This window comes from Aotus nancymaae, unplaced genomic scaffold, assembly GCF_030222135.1.
Source record: "Aotus nancymaae isolate 86718 unplaced genomic scaffold, 86718_ANA_hifiasm-v0.15.2.pri h1tg000064l_1, whole genome shotgun sequence".
Lineage (NCBI taxonomy): Eukaryota > Metazoa > Chordata > Mammalia > Primates > Aotidae > Aotus > Aotus nancymaae.
This window is the reverse complement of record NW_026988479.1, coordinates 3,563,251-3,582,225: the sequence shown is the minus strand read 5'-3', so window position 1 is coordinate 3,582,225 and position 18,975 is coordinate 3,563,251. Positions and strand designations below refer to the sequence as shown.

General features: G+C 38.3%; 1 protein-coding gene across 1 annotated transcript in view; it reads left to right on the top strand.

Moving 5' to 3' along the window:
• Positions 1-18,694, top strand: part of FBN2 (fibrillin 2) — a 263,918-nt gene extending 245,224 nt beyond the window's left edge. The window contains exons 59-65 of the mRNA XM_021664917.2: positions 1,247-1,369; positions 2,672-2,788; positions 3,346-3,474; positions 5,184-5,303; positions 12,919-13,150; positions 14,796-14,967; positions 16,959-18,694. Coding sequence (XP_021520592.2) covers positions 1,247-1,369; positions 2,672-2,788; positions 3,346-3,474; positions 5,184-5,303; positions 12,919-13,150; positions 14,796-14,967; positions 16,959-17,333 — 1,268 coding nt within the window. The 3' untranslated portion in view covers positions 17,334-18,694. The remainder of the gene's footprint in view (positions 1-1,246; positions 1,370-2,671; positions 2,789-3,345; positions 3,475-5,183; positions 5,304-12,918; positions 13,151-14,795; positions 14,968-16,958) is intronic.
• Positions 18,695-18,975: the final 281 nt, after the last annotated feature.

Genomic DNA, 18,975 nt, shown 5'->3' with positions numbered 1-18,975 from the left:
AGTATACCAAGTAAGCATCACCTAAGTAAAATTTCCAACTGCGGAGCAGTCTCAGTACAGAATCTTCTACCATTTTACAATTTCTCTTTCATATTTAAGTTTTTATTGTCTCACTCACACCAGTTTATGATGGTTGTGGGGCAGGAAGTACTTAGATTTTTGTTGAGTCTTTCCAAAGTATTCAACTTCATTTTTATTGAAGAAAAAAGTATTTTCTCTTTTATGTTTCATTAGTTTAGCTGATATTCTATCAAATTACCTATGTCAGTAACAAGTACACCTGGCATTAAAAGGTTAAGAAAACCCAGCTGACTTCTTTGAAACAGAAGAGCATGAGTAATAGAGAATAGGCCATTTATTAGTTGTGAGGATTCAGCATTCTGTGGGCATCAACGCAATATGTTCTGCGGAGGAAATGGAGATTGTCTGCTGTCAGTCAGAGTCCGAGTAGGAAAGAGATGGCCTATTTCAAGGATGACAATTCAAGGAGGGTCTAACAGAAGGACCGTGTATACACATGCGAGCAGCGTGTACGAAAGCCAGGAGGCATAGTGCTGTGTGCTGGGGCTGTACTAGCCCTGGGCCAAAAGAAAAGAGGCAGAGGTTATTGGAACGTGGAAGAAGAAAGCTGTGCTCAGAGGTCTGTCTCAGAGGACCTCTGACATCTGATCCAGTGACTCAGCCAGCCTGAGCCTATCTTGCAGGAAGAGAGTTGAGGAAATAAGGGCCAGACAGAAGACAGAGGGCAAAGGGAGAGCCTCTGCATGGGGTCTGTAGAGCTCCACCTCCTGGGCCTGAGGCAGGGTGGACCGGGCTGAGGACTGGATTTGAAGAGGAAAGTGGAAGGTTCCAGCACCATCTGTGATCCCACAAGATGGTTAAGGGAGCCTCAGCAAAGAGAGTTGAAGAGAACTTGTGCCACTTCCATGTGTCAAAAAAAGAAGAACTCTTTTTAAGTTATGATTTTCAGGTTGTAAACCAAAGTATATTCATCTAAAGAATGTAGTAGTTTTGAACCCAGGCAGTTGTCTAGACATCTTAATATTTACCTAAGATCCGTAGATTTACAAAGTAAACCTGTATGTTACTTTAGAGAATATCGTTCTGTGCATCATTTCTCTCTGGCTATATTCCACTTTAAGTTGAAGAGGAAAAACAGAAAGTATGAAGTGAGAATATGGAAGGAGGAAAGAGGCCAGTTGTTTCTTTTAACCAGTAATTTAATCTTCACATCACTTTTACTTAGACCTTGATGAATGTTCCCAGTCCCCGAAACCATGCAACTTCATCTGCAAGAACACCGAGGGGAGTTACCAGTGTTCCTGTCCGAGGGGGTATGTCCTGCAAGAGGATGGAAAGACCTGCAAAGGTGAGTGAAGAGCCTCTACAATCGTGACCCTTGTCTGTCTCTTTTCTTTCAAATTTAAATGTTAGATTATCAGGGATCATGCCATGTGCATCACCTTCATTAAAAGGTACCTTCCTAGTGGCCACGTTATTACTCATAGAAAATTCTACCAATAGTCTCATCGCAGGAAGCAGAGAGAATTAAAACCCAAGTTAAAACAGTTTGCTTCTTATAGAAAGCTACATACATTTTTTAAAATAAAATATAACAAAAAATGTTGGTGTGGGAAGAGATCAAAACAAATCACTAAGATAAGATTGTTGTTGCTTATCTAAGCTTTTTATTTCTCTAAGCTACATTTATTCTAGGTTTACGTGGAAAGTGAAAATGGATAGGTAAATTTAAATTTTTTGCTTAGATGGTATCAAATGTAATTATTTATTAAGCTAAATTAGATCATTAAAATAGCTTCAGTGCTATACTTATACATTTGATTTTACAGTAAACCTCATAAGAATGAAATTAATGGACTGAGCAAATTTTTAAAATACAGATTATTCTCAGTAAAACGAGATTTTATTTCCAAGGCATATCAAAAATATTACAATAGTAGCAAGCACTGCTTGGACCTGTTTAGTGAACTGATATGGGTCCATGTTATATATTGTTTAAAAATGAGTATGACTAAAGCATTTTTAAGCTGTAAAATAATGAATTAGTCTTGCCTGCATCTTATGTGGTACATTTATTTTAAATGTAGTTTCCAAATTAAGTTTTATTATAGCCAAAATCAAATTTTGAGATTTTTATTAGTAGAGTCCAAATATCAATACCATTTATGACTAGAATTACAGATGCCGTATTTTGCTTCCTCTAATATTAATGCCCGTGTTTTCATCTAAATATGGAGACTCTTAGTGTTTGTGTTAAGACCTTCATCAGTTTCCAGATTCTATATTATTTTTATTCAATCCTTCCTTTAATAGGAATAAGTAATCAGCCATGTACTATACTGTATTCAATGCAAGAATTATAACCTTTAGATAGTAGCTTTTAGAAAGTTATTGGAAACTGCTATGATTCTGCCATTCAGTTTCTTATGTACTGCCTTAATTGTCCTATCATCGTAGCCCATAATATTTATTCTGCTCAAATATGTAAAAAGAAACTGCTTGCCATATGTCTATGGAAATCTATGAAGCTTCCAGCAAAAATCTAGACAAATGCTCCCAATGGAGCATGTGCATCTCCTGTAGCTTCACGAGAAAGGAAATAAAGGCAGATAATCTGCTGTGATTTTCATTGGCTTCTGTCTAATTTCAGACCTCGACGAATGTCAAACCAAACAGCATAACTGCCAGTTCCTCTGTGTCAACACCCTGGGGGGATTTACCTGTAAATGTCCACCTGGTTTCACACAGCATCACACTGCTTGTATCGGTAAGACAAAATTACAAATGGGAAATTTTACAAACCTCTAGTAGATGCATGAAAATTGTATTTAAAATTATAAACAGAAGAGTGTCCGGGAACTTATATTCATAACCAATCCCCCATAATTAGTGGTCTAAAGAAGTTGCAAATAATATAGATATTTTCAAGAACACATGCACAGTAGCCCTATTTCAAGCAGTGCCTTTATATCACATTCTCATTATAACCATGGTATTCAGACAAAGTACGATTCAAAGCTCGCTGTAATTTAGGACATGTTAACAAACATACTGTTTTTATTTTAGAAGACACTTGTTAAGGAACTTTCAGTCAGTGTGCCCGCAGTCACCCCAAAATGTGCTCTAATCTTAAACCTCTTGAAATACACTTTTCCTTACCACTCTTGTCTTTAATATGACAGTGAATTTTCATAGAAATTTTCCCAAAATGCCATTTTCACATCATGAAACTAAGGTTTTCATACGTGGCTTTTGACTTCACATGAAACGTAAGACATGTCATAATTGGAAATTTTGACGCTCTCCTTCTTGATGCTTTGCCAGACAACAACGAATGTGGGTCTCAGCCTTCACTTTGTGGAGCAAAAGGGATCTGTCAGAACACTCCGGGCAGTTTCAGCTGCGAATGCCAAAGAGGGTTCTCTCTTGATGCCACCGGACTGAACTGTGAAGGTTAGTTGATTTGCTCAAAGATTCTTCATCTAGTAACAGTAAACCGTATCTATTTTTAACTTCCAAGACACTAAGTGCGAAATCGGGATAATCTCAAAAAACAAAAAAAAATATTGAACCAAATAGGACCCAGCAACTGATACCAGTCAGAAATTTCTATGCAACACTTTGGGGACAGAGGGAAACTTCATGGCAGTGAAACAAAAATTCTGTGATTACGAATTGACTTTCAAGGTAACTATTGACTAATCATGCATCTAAGAAAGAATTGAGTTGAAAAAGAATTCTGTGCCTAATACGGTTTGCAGTCGTGTTCAAGCATACCAGAAAAAATAGTAATTGACCTCTTGTTCCATGATTCTTGAGTATGTAAGAATTAAATACAAAAAGAATCTGTCATCATAGAGAATTGAACAAATGTACTGAAAATGCTAGGGGAAAATAGTGGCTCTTTCTATTTTTTACGGATCAAGCTCTGGCTTCACTTCTTCACTTTCCTACAGAGGAGGTATGCGTCTCCTCTGAAATAGCTATTTCCTGTAAAATCCAAGGGAACATTTAAGTGGAAACAAAATAAGAGCATGCTTGCAGTTAAGAAAATTTCATATAGTTCTTCAGTATTTATAATGCAACTGCTAGTGTATGACAAGAAAAATGTATTGATTAGTATCTTATAAAATACCCATGCCAGAGATTGTGAGACTATATTTATTTCCCTTACATTCTTATATAGCATTGTAATTTATAGTTTTCTTGATTTTAATCACCCTTTTAACATTAACTATTCTTACAAATATATTATTTAGATTTCTAGAAATACATTTAAAGTATTTAATTTGCTCTCTGTAAGGCTTGTGGAACTTTTATATGTATCTCATTTTCAGCAAAGAAAAATCAGTTTGAAAATGTCAATTTTAATGTTGTATCTCTCAAATCATTGAGACATTGAAAGTATTCTGAACCTACAGCTGTTTGCCATGTGTGAGTTCAGCTTGTGACCATCCCCATAAGATGCCATTTATTAATTATCCATGTAAATTTGTTACACACCTTGGACATGCCGATTTTATTTTACTCTTTATGGATAGATTTCAAAGCTTCGGTTTTCATTCCAAAGGAGCATGCATAAATAAACAAAGAAATTATTCCACATGTATAATAATACCACATCTTGTCTAAAAAATAACATATTTAAATACTTAAGAGGAATTTGCATCTAATTAATCTTGAATGGTAATAAAAATTTTTATGTGCAAAATAATTGTACTTTTTAGGTATCTCTGTAATGCTTCTGTCTTCTCAAAAATGAGGATTTCTATCTCAGTCACTTTCAAACTTACTGGAATATGCAATGCAAATATATATGTATATATGATATACCAAATAAATCATACCATATGCAGCTAATCAGTTCAAAATGCACAACATTTGTGGTTGCTATGGTTGATTTGCTGAAATTGAGATGTTATTTGGAGTACTGACATGCCATGGTCTGGTGGAGAGCAGAAGAATGAGGTGGTCTCTTATCTCACAACTGCACCACCACTGACTAATAACCATGTGACCTGGAAAAATGACAGCCTCTCTGCGTGTCATGTCTTGTTTGTTTGTTCCCATGATAATAGTTACCCCAGGTTTCATTTGGAGTGCATTTAAAAAATAGTAGAAGAAAGGTGACATAAAAGTTTTGCTGGGCTTGTTTTTTGCAGATGTTGATGAATGTGATGGGAACCACAGGTGCCAACACGGATGCCAGAACATCCTGGGCGGCTACAGGTGTGGCTGCCCCCAAGGCTACATCCAGCACTACCAGTGGAATCAGTGTGTCGGTGAGTGCTGTTTTCTTCCATCGCGCTTGCTTTTCTCACCTGAAAGTGTCTCTGAATAAGATGAACAAATCGTGAGTTTTGAATTTTAGACTTTAAAACTAGTCCTTAAGACTGATGCATGGGGACTCATTCTGCTAGTGTGTGTGTGTTTGAAAATATCTATAGTAAAAAGGTTGCTTTTAAGTACCTAAAACATAACTAGAGGTTTCATCATTTTAAATTTCTGCTAAATAATTTTAAGTTTCTGAAGATGATGTCAAGAATTATTATCTTTGTTTCACAAGGTCAGCCACTTTTTTGTCTGTAATTTGATGTCTTTAGATTTCCTGTCCATTCCCCTCATAGGAATCTAAAGGAATTCATATCAACTTAATGAGGACAGTCCATCTGTGCTCTTCTGTCACATAGATTTAATAAAGGATGGGAAGTGTTTTAAGGTCGAAAAAGTACCTACTTACAGCAAATACTGTAATAATTTTTTAAAACTGTCTTAACTTTTGATCACTTCTTAGTTTCTGCATTTCCTCCTATGAGTGTATATTCGTGGTGTGGTAAAGGTCTGTCTTAGAATATCAGGAACAGTATTGTTTACATAGCCATTAAAATAATGTGAAACATTCTGTGGGTTCCCTGTTCACTCTGATGGTAGTTTCTTTTGCTGTGCAGAAGATCTTTAGTTTAATTAGATCCCATTTGTCAATTTTGGCTTTTTTTTGCAATTGTTTTTTACATTTTCGTCATGAAGCCTTTTTTTGTTTTTTGTTTTTCTGAGACAGAGTCTTGCTCTGTTGCTCAGGCTAGGGTGCAGTGGCACAATCTTGGCTCACTGTAACCTCCACCTCCCGGGTTCAAGTGATTCTCCTGCCTCAGCCTCCCGAGTAGCTGAGATTACAGGAGTCTGCCACCACACCTGGCTAATTTTTTTGTATTTTTAGTAGAGACAGGATTTCACCATGTTGGCCAGGCTGGTCTTGAACACCTGACCTCAGGTGATCCACCCTCCTCGGCCTCCCAAAGTACTGGGATTACAAGCATGAGCCACTGCGCCTGGCCACTTCTAGCATTTTTATGGTTTGGAGTTTTACATTTAAGTCTTTAATCCATCTTGAGTTAGGGTATAAGGTGTAAGGAAGTGGTCCAGTTTCAGTTTTCTGCATATGGCTAGCCAGCTTTCCCAGCACCATTTACTGAATGGGAGGTACTTTCCCCATTGCTTGCTTTTGTCAGGTTTGTCAAAGATCAGTTGGTTGTAGATGTGTGGCATTATTTCTGAGGTCTATGTTCTGTACTATTGGTCTATATCTCTGCTTTGGTGCCAGTACCATGCTGTTTTGGTTACTTGTAGTATACTTTGAAGTCAGGTAGCATGATGCCTCAAGCTTTGTTCCTTTTGATTAGGATTATCTTGGTTATACACACTCTTCTTTGGTTCCATATGAAATTTATGGTAGTTTGGTGGGAATATCACTGAATCTATAAATTACTTTGGGCAGTATGGCCATGTTCATGATATTGATTCTTTCTATCCAAGAGGATGAAATGTTTTCCCATTTGTTTGTATCCTCTCATTTCCTTGAGCAGTGGTTTGTAGTTCTCCTTGAAGAGGTCCTTCACATCTCTTGTTTGCTGTATTCCTATGTATTTTATTCTCTTTGTAGTAATTGTGAATGGGAGTTCATTCATTATTTGACTCTCTGCTTGTCTGTTGTTGGTGTATAGGAATGCTTGTGATTTTTGCACATTGATTTTGTATGTTGAGACTTTGCTGAAGTTGCTTATCAGCTTGAGTTTTTTGGCTGAGACGATGGGGTTTTGTTGTTTTTGTTGTTTTGAGAAGGAGTCTCACTCTGTCGCCCAGGCTGGAGTGCAGTGGCACGATCTCAGCTCACTGCAACCTGCACCTCCCAAGTGGCAGAGATTACAGGCACCTACCACCAAGCCCAGCTAATTTTTTTTTTTTTTTTGGTATTTTTAGTAGAGATGGGGTTTCACCATATTGGCCAGGCTGGTTTGAAACTCCTGACCTCATGTGATCTGCCCGTCTCAACCTCCCAAAGTGCTAGGATTACAGGTGTGAACCACTGTGCCTGAGCAGATGATGGGGTTTTCTAAATATGGAATCATGGTATCTGCAAACAGATACAATTTGACCTCCACTCTTCCTGTTTGAATACCTTTATTTCTTTCTTTGCCTGATTGCCCTGGCCAGAACTTCCAATACTGTGTTGAACAGGAGTGGTGAGAGAGGGCATGCTTGTCTTGTACTGGTTTTCAAAGGGAATGGTTCCAGCTTTTGCTCATTCATCATGACATTGGCTGTGGGTTTGTCATAAATAGCTCTTAATATTTTGAGGTATGTTCCATCAATACCTACTTTACTGAATTTTTAACATGAAGGGATGTTGAGTTTTATCAAAGGCCTTTTCTGCATCTATTGAGATAATCATGTAGTTTTTGTCATTGGTTCTGTTTATGTGATGGATTATGTTTATTGAATTGCGTATGTTGAACCAGCCTTGCTTCAAAGGGATGAAGCCAACTTGATCGTGGTGGATAAGTTTTTTGATGTGCTGCTGGATTCAGTTCGCCATTATTTTATTGAGGACTTTCACATTGATATTCTTCAGGGATATTGGCCTGAAATTTTCTTTTTTTGTTGTGTGTTTGCCAGGTTTTGGTATCAGAATGATGCTGACTACATTAAATTTGAGTTAAGGAATAGTCCCTACTTTTCAATTGTTTGGAATAGTTTCAGAAGGAATGGTACCAGCTCCTCTTTGTACCTCTGGTAGAATTCAGCTGTGAATCCGTCTGGTCCTGGGCTTTTTTTGGTTGGTAGCTATTAATTCCTGCCTCACTTTCAGAAGTTGTTATTGGTCTATTCAGGGATTCGACTTCTTCCTGATTTAGTCTTGGGAGGGTATTTGTGTCCAGGAGTTTATCCATTTCTTCTAGATTTCCCAGTTTATTTGCATAGAGGTGTTTATAGTATTCTCGATGGTAGTTTGTATTTCTGTGGGATCAGTGGTGATATCCCCTTTATCATATTTTATTGTTTATGTTTGATTCTTTTCTGTTATTTATTAGTCTAACTAGCAGTCTATTTCGTTAATTTTTCAAAAAAACAGCTCCTGGATTCATTGTTTTTTTGGAGGATTTTTTCGTGTCTCTATCTCTTTCAGTTCTACTCTGATCTTAATTATTTCTTGTCTTCTGCTAGCTTTGGGATTCGTTTGCTCTTGCTTCTCTAGCTCTTTTAATTGTGATGTTAGGGTGTCAACTTGAGATCTTTCTAGCTTTCTGATGTGGGCATTTAGATATAAATACTATAAATTTCCCTCTTACCACTACTTTAGCTGTGTCCCAGATATTCTGATATGTTGTCTCTTTGTTCTCATGGGTTTCAAAGAACTAAAGAGCTCTGCACAGCAAAAGAAACTATCTTCAGAGCGAACAGGCAGCCTACAGAATGGGAAAAAAAATTTGCAATCTACCCATCTGACAAAGATCTAATATCTAGAATCTGCAAGGAACTTAAACAAATTTGCAAGAAAAATACAAACAATCCCATCAAAAAGTGGGCAAAGGATATAAACAGACACTTCTCAAAAAAATACATTTATGCGGCCAGCAAACATATGAAAAAAGCTCAATGTCACTGATTGTTAGAGAAATGCAAATCAAAACCACAATGAGATACCATCTCATTCTAGTTAGAATGGTAATTATTAAAAAGTCAAGAAACAATAGATGCTGGCAAGGCTGTGGAGAAATAGGAATGCTTTTACCCTGTGGGAATGTAAATTAGTTCAACCATTGTTGAAGACAGTGTGGTGATTCCTCAAGAATCGAGAACCAGAAATACCATTTGACTCAGCAATTGCGTTACTGGATGTATACCCAAAGGAATATAAATCATTCTACTATAAAGACACATACACATTATGTTTATTCCAGCAGTATCTACAATAGCAAAGACATGGAACCAACCCAAATCCCATCACTGATAGAATGAATAAAGAAAATATGGTACATATATACCATGGAATACTATGCAGCCATAAAAAGGAATGAGAGCATGTCCTTTGCAGGGACATGGTTGAAGCTGGAAGCAATCATCCTCAGCAAACTAACACAGGAACAGAAAACCAAACACCACTTTTTCTCACTCATAAGTGGGAGTTGAATGAGAACTCCCACATAAATTGGGGAACAATGAGAACACATGGACACAGGGAAGGGAACAAACACATTGGGACCTGTTAGGGTGGGGGCAAGGGGAGGGAACCGAAAGGATGGGTCAATAGGTGCAGCACACCACCATGACACATATATACTTATGTAACAAACCTGGGCATTCTGCAAATGTATCCCAGAACCTAAAGTAAAATAAAAAATAAATAAATATAATAATTAAAACAATTTTATTATATTACAGTATTTATAAAATATGAAGCCCACCATTTTATTTAGTAAATATCATGGACTTCTTGTTTAATTCTATAGACCTTCATCCAAAAGAGTGATTCTCTAACATTTCATATTGTGATAGCTTCAATAGAATTTTTTTAAAGGAGAACATAAGTAGAAATAGGAACATGCATGGAGTGCCAATTTAATTTCAAAGTTTTTAAGTTTCCTGAAGTTTGTGTTTCTAAACACCTAGTACAAAACTAGCTTCACAGGTTTTTACTAAATTGGAAGCTCTGTTTGGAATAGTCTGACTTAAAATTAAGATGATGTGGTGTATCCCAATTCCCCTTTATGAGACCTTGAGGTGGGCGCTTTGGCAAGGCAGTCACCCCCAGAGTAGCTTGCACTGGAGTCCAGCCAGAAGCCTGTTTGCCTTCTGAGCAGAGAATAAATTTTTTCAAAGATGAGTCCAAAACTAAAAATACATGGGCAGATATCCCTAATCGTAGGTATTAATTTGTAAGTTTGTTCTTCTAAAATGGGTACCTCTAAGCGGTAGGTGCCTGGATATGACACATTAGGGATTTATTTCAAAAGAGTCTAGATTCTTCTGGGCAGGGTTGAGGAATCCAGCTTGTCTCTATAAAAGTGCTGACTTTCTTCCCTTGAATCCATGTGACACTGTTAGATTTTTAACTCAAATATATGGCAGAAATAGGGTGAAATACCCCCTCAGGAAACTAATAAAAGCAACGCGTTAGCAAAAGAAAAAGACTTATGACAAAATGCAAATTAAAAAGCCACAAACATTTTTATCTGTCACTACTTGTGTGAGTATCTTTAGCCATTCATGTGATAGACAGGTGGGGAGCGGGGGATACAGAAGGAAGCATTTCAGACAGATTTTCCCAGGGCTTCTCATCAGTGGTCAAAACTGATAGTCAATGCGTCAGATGCTTTAAACAGGCAAAATTGTAAACTACGACGTTACTAAACCTACCACTAATTGAAGAAGAATAAAAGTTCTTGGAAAGTGTTACTATTGAAAAAAGCTTTCAATTCAAACTAACACTTTAGGAAGTTTCCTGCCAGTTGTCACAGAGAATTTATAGCATTCTGGTAGACCGAGTGTACAGATGTGGGAACATTCTCATTATTTGTAAGCATTAGAATTACTCAAATACAGTTATTCAAAATTGAAAATATGTAAATATTAACATTTGCGTGTGAAGAAAAATTATGTCTTTATATATGAAGACTTTGTGTTTTAGTATTAGTAACTTCCAGTGGCTTCTATAGCCTATTCACAGTAATTCACACATAGTTCAGTGAGGCTTGAATCAGTTCAGGGTATGTATCAGACAGGAACATATTTAAGTCTATAAATTTTAAACATGGTATACATGTATAGAATATAAATATGAGGTATATCATGGTGCTTGCAAAAATGTTACGTATTTTTCAGTATTCTTGTAAGTGATATGTTTAAATGTAATTTATTCAGTTAATTGGTTTTACCTGGTAATTTCTCTTCCTAACACAATATCTAATGGTATATTCATGGCAGGATCGTTTTATTAAATTGTAGTCTAATTTAGATTCCCTGTTAGGAGGGAAACACTGCATAGGAGTGTCAGATCTAATTATAAAAGCAGATGAGCCTTTGTGGCAGAATTCCAAGTCTCTTGTATATAGAAATAAAATAGCAGTTATAATCACATCATACATAGCCAAGTTATGAGAATTTATTGTATCTACATTCTTCCCCTGCAATAAAGGCTAAGAATTTTCACATATTAGATAAGTCAGCATCTTCTATATTCAGTGATTAACAAACCTACATTTAGAGGTCTCTCTTAATTCTGAGACTATCAGAATCATGATACAAAAATGTACCTAATAACATCTACCCTTTCTGTAACCTCTGTCCTGTACTTAACGAGGTCTAATTTCCTGTCTGGGACACCTCTTCACTGAGAGCCCATGTGCATCTTCCAAATCTCCCTGAGCTGCTGCAGTTCCCTCGCTTCCCCACTAGGTACTGTGTTCTCTGTCCACACCTACTTGTGCATGGGCCTGTTTCCCCACATGGGCTGAAGTATATACTTGTCACATATTAGGTAAACAGACACTCTTTGCTCCACACAGAGTCACAAGAATTGAAAGAATTCCATGGAACAGATGTGATTTGTTCCCAGGGTGAAATTTGGATTATAAAAAAAGCCCAAAGAAGTCAAGCCACATGCTGCGCATATCAACCAGACAGTTAAGGCAAAATTATAATCTCCAAAGTTAAAGCATAATCAGACTTTGATTTTGTAAAAATGATAATAGCAACTGAAAGTACAACCTATAATTATCCTGCCACCAGGTATTTATAGTGTAATGTTAGTCATTAAACGAGTAAAAGCTGTATGTTGGCTGATGGCTGGATGCAAACCTGCCTCAGAAGGCACAGTCTGCACCCAGTGGGTTCTCAAGCATTTTTAACTGAACTAGGTTGTTAGTTCAATTGCTCTAATTAAATAGTGTTTGTTTCCATTGTTTTCCTTTAGGGTTTTTAAATTTTTTTGTGCTTTCTCCTCCTATATAATGAAGGTTTGGGGAAATTGCTGGGGGAATGGATACAAATACTTATAGGGATTTTTTTAATTGATATATCATAAAATTCTCCCTTTTAAAGTGTACAGGTAAACGAGTTTTGTAGATTCTCAGAAGGGAATGCAGTCATCAATACTACCAGTTTCAGAACATTCTCATCACCTCCAAAAGAAACACCATAGGCAATAGTAGTCATTCCCCATGTCTCTCTCCTGACAGGCCCTGGCAAAGTAATTTACTCTCTGTCTCTAAGGATTTGCCTGAGATATAGGCTTTTGAAGTAACCTTCTGTTAAGAGAATAGAAGAGTTATTCATCAGGCAAACTGAAAATATCTGTCCCCAAGGGCTGCAGACATATTTGGAAACAGAGTACAAACAGAATTTTAAAAAGCAAAGCAAGGGTTTTTTAAAGCCACAATTTAGGGAGATTTTATTCATTCATATGCTTTGCAAATCAATCATCAGAATTAAAGAAAAAGTTAATACAGTTCTAGAGTTATTTCTGCCGTAAGATCACAGGCACTTGAGACTCCAGACTTGTTCACGTTTTTGCTGTTGCCTGCTTCCCTGCATAAGAGTTTCTTTCTTCGTTTTCACTAGATGAGAATGAATGCTCCAATCCCAATGCGTGTGGCTCTGCTTCCTGCTACAACACGCTGGGGAGTTACAAGTGCGCCTGCCCCTCGGGGTTCTCCTTCGACCAGCTCTCCAGTGCCTGCCACGATGTGAATGAGTGCTCCTCCTCCAAGAACCCCTGCAATTACGGCTGCTCCAACACTGAGGGGGGCTATCTCTGTGGCTGCCCCCCTGGGTACTACAGAGTGGGACAAGGGTAAGGTGGTCTTCAGCCCCACCACACAGGGTAATACATGGTCCCTCAGTGAGTTCAGGCCACCTACTACTGCAGGGAGGAGTACAGTGTCTAACAGACAAGCCAAAAAAGCACTGATTAGAGCTTTTAGGGTATGCAGATAATTACCAAGAAAGCACACATGGACCATGCTCAGGGTATAGTATTACTTCCTTTGTGATGAGCATAAAACTTGAACTTGTATGTAAATATCACTCTTTGCTCCTCTTATTAAGGGCCTGAACTGAGTCAATCTGACCCAAGGCCCGAGACAAGCAGATGTTTAAAAATGTGGCTCACACATTACCCATGGGTACCTGGGCTGTGAAGTAGAAGTGGAAATGGCCTTGCCACGGGTTCTTCTACAAATTCTGGAAGGTGCAAGCACAGTGATCACTGAGGAAGGAGTTTATCCCTTTCTTTGCTGATGTGGCTTTTCTACTGCACAGAGAGGAAGGTACCTAGTTGGTGTGGTGCCACTCGGCACGGGCCCGACCCACAAGACTGGCTTCCCTTCGACTATGCACACTGTCTCAAGTCCCATGGGCTGTGGCCAAGGTACTGGCCATTTGCATCCTTCCAGGAATGCAGTGGTGCTCAGTAATAACAGAAGATGGGCATTTAGAGGTCAGTCCAGGTTGCCTTCTTTGAAAGGAGCAGTGTGCAAGGCAGGGACTACAAGGCGTGGAGCAAGTCTGTCCAACAATGGTATATGATAATACTTAAAAGGCTTGGTCAGGAGGCTGAGGCAGGAGAATTGCCTGAACCCAGGAGGCAGAGGTTGCGGTGAGCCAAGATCGCGCCATTGCACTCCAGTCTGGGTAACAAGAGCGAAACTCCATCTCAAAAAAAAAAAAAAAAGGCTTGGTCTAGACAAAGGTCATTTAGAGCCAATTCATTGACTCACTGACCAAAATACAAGTTCAGAAATCTCCATTTTTAAAGCAGGGAGCTTTGTTGCAAGCAGCAAATACAGGCTTTGGGCCCCTGAAACAATGGAACCTCTCTTAGTATTCTCTTTGGAAATTCATACCTTGCTTTTACCTTCTGGAGTTAATTATGCTAAGTACTCCAGTCTAATTAGGATGGAAAGTTGGGAAAGCATAGGGCTCACCCTCCGAAGAATTTTGCTGTTTCAAAATAAGGGAAAAATTCATCTATTATGTGTTAAAGAATTATAGGAGATGGTGGCTCATGCCTATAATCCTAGTACTTTGGGAGTCCAAGGCAGGAGGACTTCTTGAAGCCAGAAGTTGGAGATCAGCCTGGGCAATATAACAAGACCCTATCTCTACAAAAAATTAAAATTAAAAAAAATAGCTTGATGTGGTAGCGTCTGCCAGTTGTCCCTGTGAATTTGGAGGCTGAGGCAGAAGGATCTCTTGAGTCCAGAAGTTTGAGGCTGCAGTGAGCAAGACTGTGTGACTGTACTCCAGCTTGGTAAACAGAACAAGACTTTGTCTTTAAAAGAAAAAGAAAAGAGTTACAAAGAATATTAGGGTTTTCTGTTTATGAGTTTAGAGTTTGCTCTGTTGGTTTCATGTTTCTGAAGAGTCTGCTCTAACAGTGGAAAACTATGATCAAAGTCAGTGATAAAGTCTAACAATACATTGCTTTTTACAAATAGCCACTGTGTCTCAGGAATGGGATTTAACAAGGGGCAGTACCTGTCACTGGATACAGAGGTGGATGAAGAAAATGCTCTGTCCCCAGAAGCATGTTATGAGTGCAAAATCAACGGCTATTCTAAGAAGGACAGCAGGCAGAAGAGAAGTGTTCATGAACCTGATCCCACTGCTGTGAGTAAATCTGACTTTGTGTCACCACAATATTTTATCCACATGGATCTTGTATACAGTGCAGTTCACGTAGTTTTTAGCCTCACTGAAGTAAAGCGTATCTTGGATTTAATGCATAAATTAATGGAGCCAGTATGGAAAAGACAAGTAAATTAAATGTACCTGTGCAACAATCCTGTATGATCTGCCCATGTACCCCAGAACCTAAAGTACAATTAAAAAAAAAAAGATTGAATTATTAGATCAAAACACAAAGCTTGGGAGAAAAGACTTTAAGATTCACAGTTTTAGAGCATTTTCTTTTGTTGTGGTTTTTGATGTATGCTGCAGGGTACGTTCATCGAGGAAATAGTTATTTTGACATGATTCAAAAAGTGAAATTATTTTGTCTTTGTTCAGTTCTGTTTTATATTTGTATAGCACACAAGGCTGATTTTAATTTTGACCAGGGAAGCCAACTAGGTCTCATATTCTGTGATTTATTTATAAGACAGTTGTTCCTGCATTAAAAACTTTTGTCTTCCGAATCACTTGAATTCTGTAAGGAACTGAAGTTGGAAATTGCCTTCCACTGATACTTCCTTTCCCTAATGGCATTTGGGCAGTGTTTGAAGGGGTGGGCCATAGACTACCCAGTTTTGAATGTAATTCCCTGGACCTCCCCATCTGTTACCTCTGTTACATGGTGGGTTTATTTAATTTAACTTCTTTCAACCTCAGTTTTTTCACCTGTAAATGGAAATAATAATGCTTACCTCTGAAGGCTGATGGAAGGGTTAACTGAATTGAAACCCGTGAACTGCCTGGAACAATGCCTAGCATATATATCACACATGTTCAGTTCCTTTCAGTGATTAATACCTAGTATCTAGAGATCTTGATGATTTTCCCAAAGATCAGAGACAGCATGAGGTCATCACTCTCCACTCTCTGCAGTTAATATGACTGAGAAATTACCCCACCAAGAAACCTAATCAACAACTAGCTGGCTGTGAATTGGACAACTTGCTTCAGTTTTATGGGCCTCAGTTTTATGTCTGTATGATCTGACTTCTCTAGCCAAGAAGTTTATCATGCTATTTTGTAATAAAAAATAAGCCAGTGTTACATTTACCTTAAGTAGACTAAGATAACCAGCTGATGTTTAAGTATGACAGTTGAGATACTCATCAAGTTCCCAAAACTGCAAATCCAGAAGTTCTGCTTATAAACTTTCCCGCTGGGGTACCAGGATATAATTCTGCCTGAACACTGATGGGCACTTCTGGGTCACCACTGCCAAATTCTTACTTAACAGGCGCCCAATCAAAGCATTGTGGTTTTTATCCTATCTTACTTAAATATCATTTGTACCCCTCCCAACCCTCTGAGCAAAAGTCAGGTTTGCTTTATCTGAGCCCTGCCTCACTGCCTTTTACCAAAGATGCTGGTTCAGACTGGAGCCCTGAGAACTCTGCAGATCACTCTGTGTACCTCTGATAGCTCCCAGTAAACTCACTCACCATTCACAGACCTTACAAATCAAAGCCCAGCCTTCAGACCGAAGACTCCCCTGGGCACAGTCCCTGCTGATGCTCAACAGCAGCACTTCTTTTTGACTTCAGAAAAAGTAAAAAGAAAAACAATCATTCCCTAAATTTTCTTTTTAAAAAATTATTAATAAGCACAATATTTCATAAAGTCATCCAAAAAAAACCTTGAAATGTGTACACTCCGTAGGCTCAGTCCTGTAACTTTAATTACCGTGTTAAGGCTGAGTGAGAAGTCATAAAGATTTATGGGGCATTCTCTATGAAATTGGCCTTTTCTCTCAACTGACAAAAATGTACAATAGCCTCTTTCACCACCACTGCTGGTAAGGAGAGTGCAGAAATGGGGAGTGAGAAGCCACAGCCTGTCCTTGTGATCAAAGCTCCTGTAGCTGATTTCTTTCTAGTCCTCTGCTTGTGCTATAGAAGCTTGTCCCAAATCATTTCCTGCTCTTCCTCCAGGTTGAACAGATCAGCCTAGAGAGTGTTGACATGGACAGCCCCGTCAACATGAAGTTCAACCTCTCCGGCCTTGGCTCTAAGGAACACATCCTGAAACTAAGGCCCGCCATCCAGCCCCTCAACAACCACATCCGTTATGTCATCTCTCAAGGGAATCATGATGGCCTCTTCCGCATCAACCAAAGGCATGGGACCAGCTACTTGCACACGGCCAGGAAGAAGCTCGTGCCCGGCACATACACACTGGAAATCACTAGCATCCCTCTCTACAAGAGGAAGGAGCTTGAGAAACTGTTAGAGAGCTATGAGGATGACTACCTCCTAGGGGAGCTTGGGGAGGCTCTCAGAATGATGCTGCAGATTCAGCTGTATTAACCCTTTACAGACTTGGGCCCAGGCTCAAATCCTAGCACAGCCAGCCTGCAGAAGCATTTGAAAAGTCAAGGACTAATTTTAAAGAGGGAAAAAAAGTAATAACTTTTGTTGCTTTCCTCCCTGTCTCAGACTTTGAATGTTGACCCTCACAGGGAGGGATAATTTAGACTCTGGTATGGCCAAAGATTTGAGCACAAAGGCAACCGTGGTTACTGTATTTTTTATATAACTTCATTTTAAAATATATTAAAGAAAACTTAAATGTTCAAGATATCAGCATATGGCACTAAATGCACAAAAATAATGTGAGCTTTTTTTTTTTCCTGTTAGCAGTCTGTAACACTTTGGGTATTTTGCTATAGTTGCTAATTAAAAAAAATATAGATGTTTATTTATTTTTAATGCAGTAATATATGGATAAATGAACAAACTATGTAAACAAAAAGGGAAACTCACTTGTTTTTCTTTAGATTTATAAATTTGAGCTATTTCTTTTAGAGGTGCTTTTTAAAAATCCAGTAGATACAAGAGATGTTTCCTTTGGTTTTCTGCCAGTCATCCAGCTGATACACACCTGATGATTTTAAAGAAAGCCTCACAGAGCTGAATGGGCAGTGTAATCAGTAATTTAAAAGACACGAATGTCATTAGATCCTTTATAAAGTAGATCGAAGCCAAAGCAGCTCCTATGACAACATTTCACATCACCAGACACACCAGGCAACAGAAGATGAAGCACAACCACTGTAGCAAAATACCTTGACTGCTTGTGAGACCATTAGCATTGCAGGCCAAACTGTACTGTATTTCCTTCTCATAACCTCAAGGAACCACATGTGCTACCCACAACACCTCATTCTTACCCAGGGTGCGCTGCATACTTGTGGTACTGTAGGCAGCTGAAGAACCGCCGTTCCTTTGAAAGGGAACACCTGGCGTTCTGTAGTGTTTGGTGCTGTCTTAGATAGTGGTGCATTTATTATGTTCAAGCTATTTCAGGATTGCCATATGTGCAAACAAATCATGCAGTGCAGCCAAGGAATATATGTTGTTGTTGTTGTTGTTTTAAACCCATTTTTTTTTAGAATTTTCATTAATACTGTAGTTATACACCATATGCCTCGTTTTATCATAGCCTATTGTGTATGAAAGATGTTTGTACAATGAATTGATGTTTAGTTTGCTTTAGTCATTTAAAAAGATATTGTACCAGGATGTGCTAATAAGAGTACATATCCATTATTCTTCTCAACCCAAGAACCTGTTCCCTGGACCAGTGACCAAACCTCTTATGTGAAATGGCCAAAGCACACGGAGACTCCCGGTTGTTCCTCTCAAACCTGTGCTGACCAAAGATTAGTAATCAGTAATACCCATTGTTTTGAGGTTTTATTGTTTTGTTTCTTTTTTTAATAACTAAAAGAAAAGGAACAGTGTAAATTTGTAATCAAGCGTTTGTGAGGAAAAACTCACGGTTTTTGGTTTTGTTTGTTTTTGTAGGTCTGTGTATCAAATATGACACTTTCCTTGCAATAAAGCTTATTTTGGGGTAGTTTTCTGGCTGAGAATTTTAAGAGACTACAACCCCTCTTGTATTTGTGGGAAGGGCTGGGGGCTTTGCCTGTGGGAAGCTGTATTAAAG